This window comes from Dreissena polymorpha, chromosome 15 (assembly GCF_020536995.1).
Source record: "Dreissena polymorpha isolate Duluth1 chromosome 15, UMN_Dpol_1.0, whole genome shotgun sequence".
NCBI classification, from domain to species: Eukaryota; Metazoa; Mollusca; class Bivalvia; order Myida; family Dreissenidae; genus Dreissena; species Dreissena polymorpha.
Genome location: NC_068369.1, coordinates 30,483,421 through 30,505,065, shown reverse-complemented (window position 1 = coordinate 30,505,065; position 21,645 = coordinate 30,483,421). Strand labels below are relative to the sequence as shown.

Below are 21,645 nucleotides of genomic sequence, written 5' to 3'. Positions count from 1 at the left end.
GTATACGTATTAGTTATTTTGTATTATTATTATAAAATCAGCATAATTAAAAATGTTAAATATATATTATATGTATACATGCTAGAATTACATTTTAACCTTTTTTCTTATGTCATATTGCATAGAAAGCCTAGAGTTTATTGAGTAAGTTTCCTTGTTAGAACCATGACTTGAGACTGTTCGTCGTAAGACTGGACTCTTAGAATTCTTACTAGGATCAAACCCGGGCCCCCCCTCAGATCGCTAGACGGATAAATTTTGTCGAGGCGAGTGTTTATTTATGTTATATATTTTAATTATATGATATATTACACATTATATATACATTCTTACCACATTTATATAACGCCCTTTCCATACAGTATGTGTGTTCAGAGGCGCTTCATATTTTTCCCCCGATCACTGGGCCATAAGTCGTCCGTTAACATTTTGGCACAGTATGCAGCCACGGCACATTTCCCTCACAGGTACCCATTTATACACCTGGGTGGAGAGGAGCAACTATGCGATAAATTTATTGCTCAGGAAAATTCCGGTGGTCTTTGCGGGATTCAAACCAGGGACCTCTCGATCTCTAAGCCAGCGTCCTACCTTTAGCCCACTGATCCCATATATATATATATATATATTATATATATATATATATATATATATATATATATTATACGTATCAGAGAATAAATATTAAATAAACAATGATATAAATATATAATAATAATATAATATAAAATATATACGAGAAAATAACATGTTGCTTCTGGCTTTTTCAGAAAAAAACACGATGGAAAACATCATTATTATATCAACGGTCACAATCATGGGGGTCGCAGTTGCCGCCGCAGTTGTATTCGCAGTATATATCTGCTGTAAAATCAAAATATTTTCTGATTTGTGTATTAAAACCTAAAAATAGCAAATAATAGAATAATTTTTCGATTGCAAGGCGAATTTGGTTAAATAAATTTCTGAGCCAGGCGAAGTCCTGATGTAATTAAGTAAATGGGGTATGTTTGCACCTGACGCTACATATGCCCGGAATGGTCTCATTTATTTTAGACGCACTCTAGGAAAACGGGGCTTAATGCATCAGCGTAAAGTTTATTGCCAGGGTTTCGTCTTATCAAAGATCGTACGAAATTGTTAACTTACGATTGTATTTTGTAATTTTAAAGTATAAGAAATTATGATATGTATGTCTCAAATATAATGCATTTGTGACAGCTTCTTTGGAAATGAATGGAAATGTTCAACAAAAGAAATTACAAATGTTACGGTTACGTATATATGGAGCTTCACAAATTGCATCGTAAGGTGAGAATGTCGTACGATGTTTGATAGGACGACACTTTACGCTTCTATGGAAATATTCGTTATTCCAGTTTGGCGGAAAGTGTCGTCCCTGGTTAGCCAGATTAGACAGCAAATGCGTTAAACCCGGTTTTCCCGAAGCGTGGCTCTTTTTTACATTATTAATATATTAATAGCAGATTTTGCTTCATCATTTCGATCAATAAAATATATTTGCTCTTTTTGTAGCAAGTGTAAAAGTTTATTCAAATACATGGAAAACCGCAATATTGGTTTTATCGTTTAGCTTCTTTGAGTGAGATGTATAATTAGTTGCTTTACAGAAACTCGAAAAAAATGGTACATTGACTTGTGTAATATAAACGAAATCATACTGAGCTTATGTATTACAGGAAAGCGAACAAAGACCATCGGCCAAGAATATCCGACGGCATTTCTGAATCAACTGACCCTGTCGTTAATTCCAAAGATTTCCTGCACTACAAAATCTGTGACGTCAGCTACCATATAAGTCACGTCAGCGAGTATGCCACGCAATCGGATGTTCCGGATGACTGGCACAGCATTGCCCGTCACCGTCCGTCTGTTATGAAGGACGAATATGACACCCTTTCAAATTCCAAAGCGACGAAGAAATCCAATAGCCGAGTGGCGTTGGTGCACGCTTACAGTCACGTGTCAATAGTCCCAGCAAATGGGATACGCGAAAATGATTCAAAGATTGTACACGAATATGACGTGTCGACCTTGAATAGGCAACCTTCCATGACCATTTTAGACCAAAACGCTTACAGTCGCGCGGTAATAGTTCCAACCGATCGGAAACTTGAGAGCGATTCAAATATTGAAAATATATATGACGAGTCGACCTTGAATATGCAACCATCCGTGACCATTTTAGACCAAACCGCTTACAATCACGTGGCAATAGCTCCACCAATCAGAAACCTGAGAGAGATTCTAAAATGCAAAGCACATATGACGTGTCGACCTTGAATAGGCAACCATCCGTGTCCATTTTAGACCAAAACGCTTACAGTCACATGGCAATAGTTCCAACTTATCAGAAACTTGAGAGAGATTCAAATATTGGAAACACATATGACGTATCGACATTTAATAGGCAACCTTCTATGACAATGTTATACCAAAATGCCACCAGTCGAGTGGCAATAGTTCCAACCTATCAGATTCTGGAGAGAGATTCAAACATGGAAAACACATATGACGTGTCGACCTTGAGTAGGCAACCATCCGTGTCCATTTTATATTAAAACGATTACAGCCACGTGTCAATAGTGCCAATTAATCATGAACTTGAGAGAGATTCAATCGTGGAAAACATAATTTTCGTACCGACCTTGAATAGACAACCATCCGTGACCATTTTAGACCAAAACGCTTACAGTCACGTGTCAATCGTTTCAGTCAATCAGAAACGAGAGAGTGATACAAATATGGAAAACGCACATGGCAAGTCGACCGTTAATACACAAACTACCGTGACAATATCACACCAGGATGCCAGCGAGAATGTATACGGTTGTCTTTGGGAATATCAAGCATAACATTTGTTGAAGAAATAAGTGATATGTGTCATTCCTTTTCATATGTAAATATGAAAACTTCATCATATTGGGTGACATTAAACAATATTGCGGTGCTTGTTATGTAATTTCATATATTGCTGAAACTTATTTTAAATTTTGAGGAAAAGAGTTTTCTTTTAAAATGTAAAATCATTTCGTAAAAATAAACACATTATTTATAACTAACGTCGCCCGTCTGACAGTGTTACGAAATACGGCACAATTAGTGAAAGCCATTATAATCTCTTTCAAACGTTAAAGGAGACTTTTCACAGATTTTAGCATGTATTGAAGTTTGTCATTAAATGCTTTATATTGATAAATGTAAATATTGGGTCTAAACATTTCCAGTAAAAAACAAGCATAAAATTAAAGAAAAAAAAAATGTGATTGAACCTGTAGTAAGAGTCTATCTCTTAGACCACTTGGCAATCCGTGCGCATACAATGTGTGATGTATTTATACTTTATATAAGCAAATCTCTTAGTGTCCCAAAACATAACGACAACAACAGAATTCTCAAAATAATTCAATCGTTTCGCGTTGCAACGTTTTATATTTTTCAGCTTTAAAATTTTCACAAGATGCATATAATGGATATTTTAAAACAGTCAAATGCTCAGTATAATTGATTCCTCACAAATATCAGAACTACAACGACAATTTGCGAATCTGATACATTTTTGGGGGTCATTTTGTCAATTTACCAAAAGTGGAAGGCCCTGACTGTTATTGCACGCGCGCATAAGCGATCCTAAAATTAAATTGAGCACTCACGTTCTTTTCATGTTTAGAAATCTGTATTAGCGGCTAATACGATGTACGATGTGTGCAAATCGTCGTCCCTGATTAGCATGTGCAGTCTGGGCAGGCTTATCATGGACGATACTTTCTGCCTAAACTAGTATTTTATAAAAAGAGACTGTCTCTTTACGAAAAATATCATAAAAGCGGCTTATCTGGGCGACATTTTACGCACATGTATTAAACCCCTTTTTCCAAGAGCAAGACCCATATATATATATATACTTTTCGTGGACACGTATATTTGTGTTTTTCTAATAATGTTAACAAGTAGGAAGTTTTCTATAATGATCATTTCCACAGGTTTTGCGTAAAGTCGTTGATATCAAATTCGACGAAAATTAATGCCCCACGAATAAACAATATTTTACTGTATATGAACAATTGACACTTATTCAAACCATAACCGTTTATTTAGTTTATCATGTCATTTATATGTAACAGGGTATTCACTCTGACACTAATCTTTTAATAATACTAACCCACTCAAGACTGAGAGAAGTTCAGTGTGAGAGATACGTTGTGATGTATGAGTGAGTTTTATTTACTAACAGTGCATACTTTCATTGTGAGATGATTTTATGGTCATCTATACAATTTTAAATCATAACTCAACATTTGGTCACTTGTTTATAAAACCTTGTAAGAAGTAGTTTGCTATTTTCAATTGCCACTTTCTACAATAAGTCTTGAGGTCACTGACCATCATTTATACTTTATAGTGTTAAAAGCTTGGAACGTAAACCCTTTGCGTTATAAACTCAAACCCCGGCTACATATATTTACATCACACAGATTATTTTAAACATTTTGTCTTTGTTATAACATTACACACAATACAACAGTATAAAACCTTATGCCAAGGCTATTTTCATACACCATACTTTGAATTATTTAATTTTCTGAATATTATCATATTAAACAAAAACATGTTGTTTAGCTGGTATTAAACTTTTTGAAATATGGACGTCCAGTTGCAAATGTCAATATTTTAGTATCTCTTTCCTAGGCAACAGGTTTTCGTAAAATCACGTGGAAATTACACATCAAATTTAAATTGGCAGTATATTGGTTTGTTATTGTTTGAAGAATGTTTTATGAATGGGCCAATCCTTTGCCGCACGAGTTCTTGTTGCAGAACACTTTCCGGAACGTGACTCGACCACGTGTGCACGCACATTGCCTGCAAGGATCTGGGTCAGGGATAGGTTGACCTGCACAAATAAACAGACACTCTCCATGCTGAGTTGTCGTTGTCGCAGTCTGTTCAGGTTTTATGAAGTTTGCTACTCATCAGTGTCTAAGGGTTTGAAATAAAGCCTTTAAAACTTGAATATAGTAAAAAAGTCTTGAATTAAATGTCACATTCTAAGTGACTACAAAAGCGTCAAAATACGTATCTAAGTATTAAAGGATTAAATACGTATCTAAGTGGTAAAGGATTAAATACCTATCTAAGTGGTAAAGGTTTAAAAGACGGATCTAAGTGGTTAAGGATAAAAAATACGGATCTAAGTGGTAAATGGTTAAACAAATACGTATCTAAGTGGTACAGGGTTAAAAATACGTATATAAGTGGCAAAGGTTTACAAATACGTATCTACGTGGTAAAAGGTTAAAAGTACGTATCTAAGTGGTAAAGGGTTAAAAATACATATCTTAGTTGTAAAGGGTTATAATTATATCATACCTTTTTGCTTCTTCCAATCATAGCAGCATTGTCCCGTATGTTGAGGCCTCGTTTGACATTTAGCAGAAAGGTATTTTCCACATTTAAATTCTGAAAAAAGGATGCAAGATTTGCTTTAACGAGGTCTTAAATGAAATTGAATTCGAATTGTATGTGTACCAGCGCAAAAGGTGTATAAACATAACGATAATAAACATCCGTTGCCAGAAAATGTGTGTGAACTCCGAAAAAGACTTGCATATCACGGTTTATCACACAACGCAGTGATAATTCAGCCAATCAGAATATATTGTGTCGTATGCTAAATGATAAAGGTGTTGTCACATAAACACCTGAGCAATCCGCTCAGGCTAATAAGAGACGATACTTTTTCGCATAAAATGGATATTCCCTTTAAGTAACATAATACCCAAAATCAAATAATATTTCGAAAAAATATTTCGTAAAATAAAGTTACCCCTAACAAAATCAGTTTCCTTTATAGCAATAGCCAAAATGTCAACGCTAGCTGTGGTGTGATAACATAGCTTTAACCAGATACAAAATGCTCGTTTAAGGGTTTATAAACAAGAAATACTATCAAAGCGGAAAATAGCAGGCTCATCTGAGACGCCATTGTATGCACAAACGTTAAGCCCGGTTTTCCCACAGAGCGATACACACAACCTCCGCGCAGAGCTTTGACTGAAACCAGCATGGCTGAATCAAATCCCAACCACGTAATGAATGCCGAGCCACGTGGTACAATCATTTCACCGATGTTATTTTCATTTTTCGTCAATCGCTGTTGACGGTACCTTTAAGCCCTGTTTTCCCACAGATCGATACACACAACCTCCGCGCAGAGCTTTGACTGAAACCAGCATAGCTTGATCAAATCCCTGCCTTTATTACCAACCACGTGATGATAGCCTAGCCACGTGGTACAATAATTTCAACGTTTTTATTTATTTATTTTTTTATTTTGGTAATTATTTTGTTAATATGAGCCTAAGTTTATACACTATTTTCTAATTATCAAAGAAAATGATACCACTTTTCATAATATAATACTTAAATTAAAAAATCCTACCGATTCTGGTAGAAATTTCTTGTGATTGCAAAGTGTATGTTATGGCAAGGAACGACAACTCTGCGTGGAGATTGCGGTTCACACTCTGTCCGATTATGTTCATTACGTTCCAACGTCATGACATTATGTAACACGGTGTGTGTGGTACGTGATTTAAAAAAATATATTCGAGGCGAGAAACAATAATGTAAATGTTTACAATGTGCTAAAATGCTTCATTTGTAATCTAAACAGATTTAACCTAATACTTCACGATTAGTTGAAATTTGATACATTTTAAATATCAATGTCTATCATTCCCAATTACGTGGGCTTGACATAAAATAAGCGACCAGTCGCATAAAAATATTAATTCATTAGTAAATGTGTCTTATAGCACTTGGCATTTCGCAATGAGATGGTAATTGTTCATACATGCATTGGCATTAAGGCCAAACCGATATAGCGTATAAAGTTATTTTAAATAGCCGATAGGAATTTGTCATGCATGCATTGACATTAAGGCCAAGCCGATATAGCGTATAAAGTTAGTTCAAATAGCCCAAATGAAGCACGTTGTAATATGTTTCCAAGATTCCTGATGGTTCGAATGCTACATTAAAACAAAAGAGTCAATACACCATTACATGAACATTTGGATACATTAGTTTGAAACATGCCTGGCTATGTTTTCAGATAACAATTCATGTCTCGCTCGCATGACATCCCACGCGACTTAATACTGCAATGAATAGCAACATTACCGATATTTGTTGTACCGATTGAAGCATCAGTGAAACATAAACAAATCTTCAATAAAAGCACGTTCAGAAAGGAAGAGATTTAAATCGAAAACAAACATTTACCTTTTTGGGGTTCCTTTGTGTCTTCTTGGTGGTTGGTGGTGTCATTGTTTACGTTGTTACCAAGGATGTTGTTGGTTTCAGTGTTGTTGTAGGTGTCAGTATGGTTGTTGATGTAAATTTTAATGTTGATATTAAAAAGGTTGTTGGTGTAAGGGTTGTTGTTTGCGTTAGTGTGTTTGTTGATATCAGTGTGTTTGTTGATATCAGTGTGGTTGTTGATATCAGTGTGATTGTTGATATCAGTGTGTTGTTGATATCAGTGTGGTTGTTGATATCAGTGTGGTTGTTGATATCAGTGTGGTTGTTGATATCACTGTGTTTGTCGGCGTAAGAGTTGGCGTCATAGTTGTGGGTGGCGTCAAAGTTGTTATTGGAGACATAGTGGTTGTTGGTGTCAAAGTGGTTGTTGGCGTCAAAGTGGTTGTTGGCGTCATAATGGTTGTTGGCGTCATAATGTTTTTTAACGTCAAAGTGGTTTTTGGCGTCTTAATGGTTGTTGATGGCATTGTGGTTGTTGATGTCATTTTACGTATTTTATTTAGACTTTGGGTTGTCAAGACATCGTTGCTGCAAATTTCTAATAATGTTATGTTGTCTTTTGATATCTTCGAAATGAACGTGAGAAGTATACTTATATAGTCAGCTAAATAAAATTACAATCCATAGATCCGTCATAAATAACTGTACACATTTGTTTGCTCGTAAATCCACTGAAATACCTGTGAAAAACATTTACATACAGTCTAATGTATTCGCAATTCATGTTGCTTATTACATGAATTTATTACTGTTCAAAACTTCTGCTAAATCTAGATATGTTAATGTAGGTCGTCATCATACCTTGCACGATATTGTCATCGATATTGTCACAGAGGGTGACCAGGCTATCTGCAACGCCTTAAACCTGTGTAATTTTGGCAAACCTGTGACATACATAGAGGCAAGGAGACATGTCAGTTTCGGTAAGAACCTCCGTGTAGAGATTTGACTGGACCCAGCATAGCTGGATCAACTCCCTACCTTCATAACCAACCACGTGATTATAGCCCAACCACGTGGTACAATATTAGATAATTTAGATAATTATTTTTTTATTATTATGAACCTAAACTTATCCACCATTTTCAAAATGTTAAAGAAAATGATTTTACTTTTCATAATATGATACTCAAAACCAATACAATAATATCTTACCAAATCTGGTACGATTTTCTTGTGATGGAAGAGATTGGATGTGAGAGCAAGGAAAGACAACTCTGCATGGACATTGTGTCGTTAACCCTGCTTCTTGCAGTTGTTACCTTCCTAGTATTGTAGATTCTTTAAGCCACTACTAAAACCAAGATTAAAATATTACAACTTCTTTAATGTTTGGTGGACTTTGTTATTAAACTTGTGTTATTATGTACAAAGTAGTCCATTAAACTATCCAGTACGAGTCGCAGTGTAATATCACTATACATTTTGCATACCCGTTTTCGATCGTCCATGCACATTTTATGTAGTGCCTCTACATTCTTTGATCAGATGTATTTGTGTACCTAAATTTGCAGACAACTGCAGTTTTTCAGAAACCTTCTTTTTTCTTAAAATATTTTTTTATCGAAATTTTGCGAAAAAATAGAGAACTTACGTTATCTTATTTTTAATCGAAACGTTGAAAAGACCGGAGACTGGAAGACCAACATACAGTTTTCATGAACACTACTATATTTATGAATCCCTTTTAACACAATTTACAATCTTTCTTCCCACGCATTTAAAATTTTGATGTCTTCCTTATTTAAGATTTAAATCAGTTTTCAAGTCATCCTTTCAATAACATGTCACCATTATTTAAGTGTTCTATTGCAAAATCTGACACGGATATAAGATCGTATCTTGACAATATTTTAGAAATAGATTGTGTGCATATGAAGGTCCTGGAAAACAACGTCATACTTTAACGTTGTTCACGATACAATGATACAGCACGTGTGCCCAATGATGTTCGATCACATGCTACAGCGGATTAAATAACCGCTTTAAGTCATGTTTGGTTCTCAACGCAATATGCACAGTCTTAACGAACGTAAGACATTCGTTTTCCTGCAATTCATGTTATTATTGGGATTTATAAGTAACGTATTTTCGGTAATAACTTTTGCAGTATTTGTTTCAGTGATACTTAACATATTAATATCCACAGTTCATCCACTCTAGGTGACGTAAATAAAATGTCATTAAATGTACAGCCGTGTTTGTACAAAACACTTAGAAGTATACATCGATTTAAAGTCGTTACAGTCGCCCACTTAAGCATGCATTCAATATTGCCTGCTACATGTGACACCGTTGAAAAACTTCCTTGTTTAATGTTTAACCCTTTACATATGCGGGCATGTCATTACCAAATCGTAGCTTTATATGAACATGTAAGCTAGAATTTATCGACATTTAAAATGGCGATTTGTGTACCATTAATGGTGTTGTGGATCTGTATTCATACATGCCTGTTCACAGAAGGTAATGTAAATTTATTTCTATTATAATGTAACCTATATTTTGTTTTTGTTTGTGTTATTCATCGGCGACATAAAAGTGTATACAACTTAAATTTTGTGAAGTAATTAATTTATATATACAACACAACTTTAACTTTTAAGTTACAAACTGATTGATATACAAAATGAAATCATGCACAAAATTGCCTATGAGAACTGCCTATTCATTCAACATGTTCTTCATTATTTAACAATTGTTCTACATGTGGAAATATAATAACTTAGCGGAATCATTTAGGTAATTCTTCATTGTATTTTTTTCCGAAATCAATTCCTTATAAGGGTTGTTTTTATTTGAGTTGACATATTTAATAATATGTATGAAAATACCGTTTTATGTGTAAAAGCTATTTTATATGACCATTATTATTTATAAAGACTAACGGCAAGCTTGGGGACAAGAAATGTTAGTGAAGGTAAGAAGATATTATTTGGTACCTTTGGACACGTTTACAAATGCTTATTTAAATTTATTACGGAGCATAACTCAACAATATCTGTAAAGACCACCTTAAAGACATTTTAAGATCATTCAATGGCTACAACTAAACAAGTTTTCATTCAATGTGTATGTTTATAGATAGCATGTTCACAGCAAATGTTATATAAAAACACTATGAACATTATGTATATTTGCAGTTTAAAAGGATACATTTAAATTAAACATGATTTGTTTGAACAATGTAAATGACATTTGAAAGATTTAAGAGATGTTGTGTTGTTTCACACACACGTAAATCGACTTTTCTGATCACAACAGGGGCATGGTTCTGCTAAATTAGACGTCAGATATATGGGCCTTGTAAGTGACACTGTATGATTGCCCACAATGAAATGTGTGAAGTTTCAATTGAATATCCTAGTCCTGTACTTGGTGTTTGGACCCGTTTGCAAAATGTAGTTGGGGGCGTTTCTCAGTGGAATTGAGTTTATGGGTTTGTATACATGCAAAAAAAAACCAGGTGCTTGTCTGGCATCATGCCACGTTTTTGCTATTATTGATTCAAAGATGGCCGCTATTGACATAATACAATTTTTACTTTTATTCACAGTAACAACAATATATATTTATAATATATATATACTGACTAAATATAGTGTGTAGGATAAATTTATGTTATCAAGGTATCTTTTTAAAGTCAGAATGACCTTTAAACGGCATGTACAAGGTCATTTTGTCATTAATACCGCTCAGTCCTTTGATTCTTTGATTTCTTTTATTTGCTGAATTGACAGCTTTAATTTTATTAAAATGTAACGCTTATTTGTGCAGTTTTAAATTGTCAAATGTTCATTTGTATATGGTATTTGTATTAAAATCTATTAAAAATATGAATAGAACCATTAATCGCTATAGATAATCATTTAATTTTATGCTTATTAGTGCATTTTGATTGCAAACATTGATCCGATCCTTTTATTTACAAAAGCGGGAAAGTCACGGTACATGTAGTTTACATTTCTGCAAAGTATGTTTTTATGGAGAAATATATATTAGCATTACACAAAAATGGCAAAATAATGGAATTTGTAAAACACAAATATAGGATCTTGCATGAGAAGTCGTTTTGTATTGAATTTATTAAACAAATCATCTAAATAAAGATAAAAACGAGGCTTGCCGAGTTTTTATCTTTTTTTTAGATGACGAGTTTAGTAAATTCATCCCAAATAACCACGAATTTAAGATCCTATTTAAAAGATGACCAACACACTGTCTTTGTATGCTGTGCTCTTTTCACCGTTTATTAATATTATTAAAGAGTTTGACTGAAGAAATTCGCTGGAATAATGACGTCATTTCGTCAAAACATGACGTCATTTCACAGTAATATGACCTGTGTAATAACACCCGTGTAATAAATAAAATTGGGAATTACGTTATATACTCATAGAGCGTAGGTCATGTTATAAAATATTGTTATTAAGTTTTGTTATATTCTTTGACATTTATACAACAGCATAATACGTTATTACAACATGTTTTACAGTTATTGATTACTCACACATGTGGATGTTAAACCACCGATTTTTTGAAAACGAATATAACAATAAACCGTTTAAATTTAATTGTGTAGCTGTGCTAAAAGTAAACCCTTTTTTAGATCCACGCGATTTAACGTTACACTGCCTAGTCGGATTGAACTTCCTCATTCAGTCGAATAACATCTTTAGTTTAGGTTAACAACGGAAGATAATGTTCCTTTACAAACTTGTGCATGTTTTTCTACTGGCTACGGCGACAGTAAACGGTAAATGCAGTTTTTTAGTTGTATGTAAGTTCATCTTTATATATAATGATTTCGTAAAGAGACGTAAATATAAATTATCTTAAAGATTACAGTGGTGGAACGATATGGTGGTTTTATCAAAAAGAATTACATTGTATGTTAGCTTCTTTGATTTGTTACTGATGTGTGCGTGTTTATTTCGAAGTTTATGAGGTTCTTCCGCGTCTAAGGCTGCATTATGCGTGGATACAGAGTCTGCACAAGCACTCATACCTAATTAATTCACGAGACTCGCACATGTTTGGGACGAACTTCGATATAAAGCTGCCATGTCCAGTTATTTTTAGTTGTTACTGAGAGATGTTCAATTGCGTGTGGGTCTTTTGTCATGGTATGAAGCAAGAGTACCCGCAGGAAACACCACCTGTCCGATGGGGTGACCACAAGCAGATTTCATATGTTTTAGGAAACGGGGATGCAAACCGGGGCGCTGAGGTTAGGAGGGCGTTTACCAAACAAGGCGCTAATCTGACAGCCTCAATGTTTTTGATTAGTACCATTAATCACCTTGTAAAACGTTATACTAACTCCATAAATTAACTACTCGTTTACATTGTGACCTATAATGATGTATTGATGCGTAACCATCAAGTCTTTATAGTCATCTTTAGTTTGACATATTCATTTTTTTTAAACGGATTTACTGGCGCATATTGGTTTACACAAGTTGGAGAAGTTGAAATGATGTATACAGTTTATCGGCATACATCTTTAAACAACTACAATTGCCTCTATGTATCCGAAGTGACTTATCAACCAACAATAAATACCGGACATAAATGGACGACAAATTCAAACTGTATTTAAACAAACAGATTTAGATAAATATAATGATCGCAAATTATCCGGGTTCTACATCAGGATAACTTAGGCTTTATAGCAGTTATTCTATATCAAGTATGCAACAAGAAAGTGTTTTAACAATGTTAATGGCCCTTAATATCGTGCAAAGAAAGTTGTGAAAAAAGTGTAAGTCATAGCATGAAGTTTCACATACTCAAACAGCACTTGCAAATGCTCGAAAAATTTCCAAAGATAATTGATTAAGCATCGCGTTAAATGAATGTCCAACAATACGTTAGGATCAATATTATCGCACATATACGCATTGTCACTATATTAAATTAAAAAATAATCCTCGTTCAATTATCTCATTATTTTTTTGCGTTTAAATTTTGTTCAAAAATAAGTATAAGTTATTAGGATTAAACTAAGCACATCTTAAATGCTGATGTATTTGTTTTTACACATTAATTATTTGGAATACGAAAAACACCCTGTGTGCGTCCTTATATAGCAACCTCTGACGAAAACAATCTAATGATACATGCTTATTAGTATGATTTACAATGATATAAATACAAATGGTTAACTCGTGAATGCAACATAACTCAAACGGACGAAACGGACGAAACTATTTTGCGTAATAATATTATTTGTATTTGGCGTTTGAAGTCGGGCGCAGTAAGGTGACCTGTATGCAAACAACAATACATGTTAAAAGAAGCAACACGGAAAAAATACCACATACCTTTTATTACAGCGTGCATTTTTTTTTTGGGGGGGGGGGGGTTAAATATAGTTTACAATATCTTACATAAATTTTAAAGACTATGCCCCTGTATAGTGGGCTTTTAATTTTATGTTTCAAAGTTAGAGTGAATATCTTATATATTTGCTGGTATACACATATATACCTGACGTTGTGTTCACTAATAGACAATAACAAATAACTGTACACATTTTTAACGTACACTGCATCAGTTTAACAGTTTTATATATAATTATCTCAGTAGAGCATACTATTCGTTTTTATTAGACCACAGTAGGCTTGTTTAGCAGATATCACATGTGTCCGAATAGTATTTGTTCGCAAAACATTGGGGAACTACCAAACCTGTTGGTATCTTATACTTTCTTGGTTGGACAATATAACTGATTTCGCACTTTTGCTAGTTTAAACAATACTTAGAGTTACCAAAACATTCAACGTTCATATCTTAAATTCATATAGTTCATGCAAAGATTTATTATTTCATTTTAATAATAAATATATGATTGTATATTGGTTGATGTGTATGATTGAACTATATGTCACGAAAGAACAAATTCACAGTTCTGTAGCGACGGTTGAACATGTAAATGATTAATGAACTAGTGTGAGGTTATTATTAAATCATTAACCGTAAATTACACACACTTTTTCTTTATTTTATGATTACGTACAATACATATAGTATAGTAAAACATTCGCTGATGCAAATGCAGATACATTTTGTTTGTATTGAAAGATTTTTCGGACGTGTATTTACATTTGAAAATAAATAGCACACATAGTATAGTGTAAACTATCCTTGCTGTGTACCAAAATTAGCGTGTACTGTATTGAACTTAAGATTGTATTTACACGTACAATACATAGGTATCGACGAATCCACCATCTCTTTATCTTAACCATTCAATCAATTAACGAAATTGTTTCTCAATGCGCATCCAAGTCACTCGAGAAAGCTACGGCAAATTTAATCAAAGCGTATATATATATATATATATATATATATATATATATATATATATATATATATATATATATATATATATATATATATATATATATATATATATATACATTTTGATAATATTGGCCACACAAAAATCAATGCTAAAATAGAATTTCAAACGTTTCAACGCTCGTTAGATTATTCGGTTTTATATACTTGTTTTGGCTATCGAATTGTATCGGGGTAACACTCGGTGACCAACAATAAAAATTTGAATACAAACTAAACAAAAATAGACAATGTTATTAACATACAAAAGATAAAATTAAGAATATGACTATTATAACCATACTTTGTAGCTTTTTCGACAAGGTCTAACATGAGCAAACATAGTTTGCGTTTCAAATAATATATACTGACTGTTTTTATTCATATTAAATAATTCTTTGAGAAATGTTTTTCTTATAAATATTCATATACGTAGATTACTTGTCGGTGCGGATTTTCTCTAGAACAGATGAAATATTACCTTGTTCAAAGTAGCCTTTTTAACTTTTTGGCAGGTATCTTTTACGTGGGATGTTATTTGGATAGCATGAATAATCGTGTTCTCAGCTATGAGATGTCAGACCTAAAAAAAACAAACACACCAGAGGAGTGTGCACGTATCTGTAGAGACTACAGATACGCTGGCGTGGAGGTGAAATTTTACTTCTATACATGTGTTGTGCAATACTGTCAGTCTTTTTGTCGGGTGTATTGTACTTGAAATTTTTATTAAAGGCATCTTAGATTTCATGTACAAATTCAATGAATACATCCATGCATCGTAAAAGCTTATACCTGATTGCGATACTCTCTATTGGCGTTTTTGATAGATATCATTTTCGAACGATATAGATGGTACCCACACTGCCCTTGCAGACGCCATGTTAATTACAACTCCTTAAAGTCAGATTTTATAATTAATTTAATATCATTAACGAATCTTGCATGGACTATTGTATAAGCTTTCAAAGATCTATCCGATTAACATAAATAAGCACACGTTTCTATTTTTAACAAATGCGGTCACGACATTATATAATTATTAGCAGTTCCTACTTAAAATATTTTCATAGAACAATTAATAAAATAACAAGGTTGACCTTTTCTGATACTACCCACTCATAGAACGCGATGGAAAAGAACTATATTATAACTCAATTTAAAACCTGGCATATACATTTCGTAGTTTTAAAATGCAGGTACTATTTTTAGCAACGGTTCATGTCTAATCATAACCCTAACCCTAACCCTAACCTTTAAACAAGAAACCGGTGAATAAAACTAAAACTAATGACTGAATTGATTTATATGTCATGAACTTAAGCCTTTGCAAATTTTCAACTACAATAACAGTATAACTACACTACATCAACTTATTTCTGCATTTAGTTCGGGAAGAAATGCTTTTGTGGTAATTCAATCAGAGTCACAAATGTAAAGCCGGAGTCGGAATGCAATTATTCCTGTACAGGAGACAGCAGCAAGATGTGTGGTGGTTTGTGGAGGATAAACGTCTATACCAATTGGGGTAAGAGTACATTTCTTTTAGCTACCTGTAAATTTAATGTATCCGATAAGTTATTCATGCATTTGCTATTGCAGTTTTTCCATTTTAACAACTTTGTATCACAGTATATACTGACACTAAACATCAGACATATCCAATAACGTACATGAACTAATACACATTTTCACGAAAGCACAGCACGTGAAACTACAGCAAATTCGCTGAGCCATGAAATATGCACTGCTTATAGTTATACTGTTATGTTTTCTTATCGGTATGGTTCCTCTGTTGATGGCTCTATTCCAGAAGGTACTACCCATCCAAGTATTTACGAAGACGATCTGACCACCGACAGCTTAAAAACAGCACACATTAACAGTTCGACGACCAGGGATTTTAACGCCAAGATTCCTTCAACACACGACTCAACAGATAGTACGACTGTTCAATTTAAACATATCTCCTTTTAATTGGGATAATAGTAGCAAACTGTTCTTAGTATCACCATACATAACGCACTCGAATGTATTGCATCATTGGTATGTGTGTATGATCGTGTACACGAGATGAATGATGCCTATGAATTATATTACGTTTAAGTCATTTTCAGTAAATGCATATGAGACCAGTGCTAGAACTAACTTCTAGTAACGGTTTTTTAAATATTTATTCCAGCTAGTGCTGAATATATCGGATTGGCAGTTGGATTAATGTGCGGAGTCGGAGCAGTAGTTGTCATCATTGTACTACAAAGAAGGTTTTGTGATATATTTGACAATATTTTGACTTGCATTCCTGTTAAGAATGTAATTAAGCGTTTTCACAATGCCGGGGTATAAATTTATTAGCGTCTGCATTAAAATTTACCTCGCTAGAACATACGTGTAATATTTGTTTTAAATGTGAGTTTTATACATTATGCTTATATTTATATATCATTCGGAAACAGTTTATACATTTTATTGTATATGATAGTAATAACATAATTTGGAATAATCTTTTTCAGAGGTGCATTGGTGTGCAAACATGGGAGAAATACTGACACAACTAACAAAACGAATCCCGGATCACTTGCGATCACAAGCAGATCGTATGAAGATACCGTTGATAATCTTGATCATCATAACTATTTCATACTAGAACAACGCGCGCAAACAGTGGAGGACACTGTCGATCAAATCAACACAGCAGTTGAACCAAATGAGGATAACAGTGAGACTGATCATTATAATTCAATAGAGGTTACTGAAGTACAATATGAGGGTATAAACGATGGCAACGGTAATTATGATCACACAACTATTACCTTAACTGAACCCGTTACTAGGAAACCGGACAATATCTACAACAAACTCAATATAGACCGGCCTGGTAACTATGACCAACTAGGAAAACTCGAGCATAACATGTCGCAAGCAGGCAACGACTACGATACAACTGATTTGGCGAGAAGGAACGATGTCGTCGGCGACTATAGTCATATCACGCAGCCCGTTAGTACAACCGTTACAAGAGGAGACGAAACAATGATTTTAAACAAGGGGACTATAATGTTATGAATAAAACAAAGGTTAAACTTCCACCAGGTGAATCCAACAAATATGCTCACATCAAATTTAAAAGGCATTTAGTTAAAAATTAATTGAAAAGTCAATGTAACGGTACAATGTGTTCTTGTTATGTGATACAGAGACTGAAACAATCGTTTAAGGCGTATTTCTGTTACAGTAATTTGCAGTACACAGTTAATTATAGTTATTCCTATTTGAGGTTTGGCTATATGCTAGCTCTATTGTGTAAAACCAATAGACAATGACACGTGTGAAACAACTTTTACGACACAGAGTCATTTGCTTAGAATTTATGAACATATCGTTTCTATATATCCGGCAATAGAAACATATTTGAACGTCGACACAAATTATTGATGTATAGACCGGCATCCTCTCATATGATATCCAAAGTTGATTGTTGTTGCTTAAGGTCCCATACATTTTGTCCGTGGGCACTTAACACACGATTTTATATACGAAATGACGCAATAATAACAAATGAGTGTACGTGCTTATTTATGAATAGTATGTGTATAACATGTTTTGAAACGATTTCGTCTTCAGTACTTTCCTAGTAATAAGAGTAGAGATTGAACACGTATTGCTTATTAAATATTGCAATACAAAATCGGCACATTGTGTGCTGTATTTCAATAAACAGAATACGCATTTTGACATCAATTTCGGTTCAGTTTTAATATTGAACAAATTTATTAAAGGGTACAAATGTTTATAAATATTTGTGTATGGTGCAGTTTTAATATTGATGCAGTTATAAATAACGTTTTTTCTCGATTCCGTAGAAATAACTATTTATTTTCCGACTGTTTATATTACATAAACTTTTAAACATATTGGCCAAATGCCATTTCATGATGAGTACTTGTTTGAGAATTTTCCTTGAATGTTAATTTTTTGAAGAAAAGGAGAAAACACAATATTATGTGCATTTTATTGCTTACTAAATCGAAAGTAACATATCGTTACATTTTTATCATTTAAATTTAAATCCTTGTTGTAATTACTCTAAATGAAATTAAATGAGTGATCAGAGACAAATCAAGCTTTTAGAGTACTTAACAACGTTCAAGTAGCTCGAATACACTCTAAACAAAACAAAGAACACACTATGTTGGTTATGCACAAATATTTATTTTGTATTTCTTTAAACGACAAAGTATGTATAGCATGATATTACATATTACACTTAAAAAAAGTCGCTTTATCCATTACAAATACACCTATAGAGAACCGGACATTAATGAATGTATGCAATGAATAATGTATAATGCACTATAAATTAAACCTTGCTTATGCGTATGAAGGCATGTTATCATATAGCAAGTAAGTCTGTTCACTTGTGATGATTAAACTGCTACGCTTTTATTCTTCTTAACGTGGGTTATTCAAAAAGCTATATTATACACTATAATTCATCAAATACATTATGTTTGCAATAATTAAACACTTTAGCTTGTTTGTATATAAAATGTCAATAACATAGATTACACTTAGATATTTTTCTAAAGCAACACTTATTTAAAATTATGAGCTAAGGTTTTTGATTTAACATTTTACATGTGATCATTTGAATACATTTAAATCAAGCTCACGATAAAATCAAGCTTTTGTGACGATCGAACGCTTACGCGCGTGTTGTATGAATGGTTGAATCTTTTTGTACGTGGAAACGGTGAAACGCGATTTTCAACTTGAAAAGTGTTGCGCTAGAAAAGTATTTAAGTGTCTATAAGGGAGAGTATCTGGCACGACAGCTACTTTTAACTGGTTTTCGGATATTTGGTATTTGATAAGTGTTGACAAATATATTAAAAATGGTGCTGCAGTGGTGGTTGGATATAGATTAGAAGGTCGAGATTACGAAGCAAAAACTATGTACATGGTTATTTCATTTAAATAGGGGTTTAAACTAGAACTATCGTTAAAACTGTACAAGCATAAGTACATTTACAATCAAACTTTGTAATCTGGATTCAGTCAGTGTCATCATAACGTCAGTATCATCAACATCAGTTACTTAAACATTCGTTTTATTCTGAACAAAAGTTCTACCGTTGACACAAACCGTACAACAAACTCATATTTGTAGAGCAACATTTTATCTCGCGAAATGCCAAGATCCGTTTTAACTTCGCACCATAATACCGTAGTTAATGTGGCAATGTGTGAATTAAAAATCCGTGTGTTCGATATAATTTGCTAAGACAATTTTAAAAAGTACATGGTTAATGATTATAATATGACAATTAACAATTTATACTTGAGACATATTGTTGGTTTAAGTCAGTGTTTTATTTATTAAGATAGCACAATTAGGTTAAATGCTTTATACGAAGTTGTCCAAAATTTCCTTCTTAAATAATAACACACGTCGAGAAAGGAAAAACTCGATAAACATAATGATATTCACGTGTGTTTTCTTTTTGCAAAATTCAAAATTCACATTACGCACCAGGCACACACATGGACTCAAATAATCAATATATAACGTGTTTCATTCGTTCTGTAAAGTAATGTTGTTTTTACACGTATGCATACATACATATATTGTATACACATGTTAGATAGTTTGATTACAGTGATGATTATAGTGTTATGATATTATAAGCATTATTAACAGTATCCTTTAAATTTCATATATAGTTTGAAATACTCTTTGTTGATGTACGGTTGTGAACAAAAGTTACGGATATGAGTAAATAATATCTCATCGTTTAGGTTTAGTTCTATGAGTTCTAAGCAAGTTGAGAGAACGCTAGACGGTCATTAGGATCGTGGGTTTGCATCATTGTATTCAATTGAATCGAGCCTAGATCGCAGGACTGACAATAGAGGGATTGTGAGTTTGAATCCTGGTATTCAATTGAATGTAGCCAAGTGGACAGAGCACTAGACTGCATGTAGGAGGATAGTGAGTTTAAATCATCATATTCAATTAGATCTAGCGCAGTTCACAAAGCGCTAGAATGGCAATACCTAGACTGTGAGTGTGAATCTTTGTAATCAATAAGATCCAACTTAGTTTACAAACATCTTGACTGTTATTATTTGGATCCTGAATGTGACATTGAAACGGACTATGGATAATGAGCAAGTAAAATCCCTGGAACAAATGACTGATACACAATTTATCAATACACTATAGGCGTTACTGATGATTTGCTCTCTGTATCTTTCAGTGTTAAATTTGCTGATTATTAGTGAATATCAACACGGATCCTATACAAGCCAATGTAAGAAACCCGTAGGCGATGATACGTATCCATCGAATAATTTACTTGAACACTATAACATGGACATAGAGGCGAGTTCTTAAATGATTCTGATCAAGCCTCATTATTTATCAGTTCTAGATTGCCACAGGAAGAGCGTCATTGAGCTATGATTTTATGATAACTGCATTTAAAGCTGATGAAACTAGATAACATGGATTAAACGTAATTGACGTTAATAAACCCGTACTGAACGTAAACATATTTATTGTAAAAAAGATCCATATACAATATGGTGATTTGTACAGACTAATGTCTATCATCCACATTATTTATAGACGATACATTGGATAAACTTCGTAGTACATTTCTAAGCATTGCCAACAGCAGTAGTGGTCTTAATTTAAAGACTGTCATCCCTATAATCTTAAGAAAATAATAATTAAAATGCAAAAATGATTTTTCTTTAGTAAACTTGTTCCTCGAGTTGCATGCATTAATACACGGGCGTTTTTGCTTACTTATAACTTACACAGAAACGAACGGTTTAACCCGGATATTTATTGATTGGTACTCACATACTAGATGTACAAAATGTTGAATAAATACCTAGAATCAGGTGTATTGTTGTCTATAAAAGCGTTCACAACAGATGTTGAAG

At 33.4% G+C, this 21,645-nt stretch overlaps 1 protein-coding gene across 1 annotated transcript in view; it reads left to right on the top strand.

Annotated features, from left to right (window-relative positions):
• The window catches only part of LOC127859660 (uncharacterized), a 45,790-nt gene that overhangs the window by 1,032 nt on the left and 23,113 nt on the right, over window positions 1-21,645 (top strand). Inside the window, exons 2-7 of the mRNA XM_052397166.1 lie at window positions 1,701-1,832; window positions 15,259-15,343; window positions 16,081-16,219; window positions 16,505-16,633; window positions 16,874-16,955; window positions 17,205-17,695. Of these exons, the coding sequence (XP_052253126.1) occupies window positions 1,701-1,832; window positions 15,259-15,343; window positions 16,081-16,219; window positions 16,505-16,633; window positions 16,874-16,955; window positions 17,205-17,695 (1,058 nt within the window). The remainder of the gene's footprint in view (window positions 1-1,700; window positions 1,833-15,258; window positions 15,344-16,080; window positions 16,220-16,504; window positions 16,634-16,873; window positions 16,956-17,204; window positions 17,696-21,645) is intronic.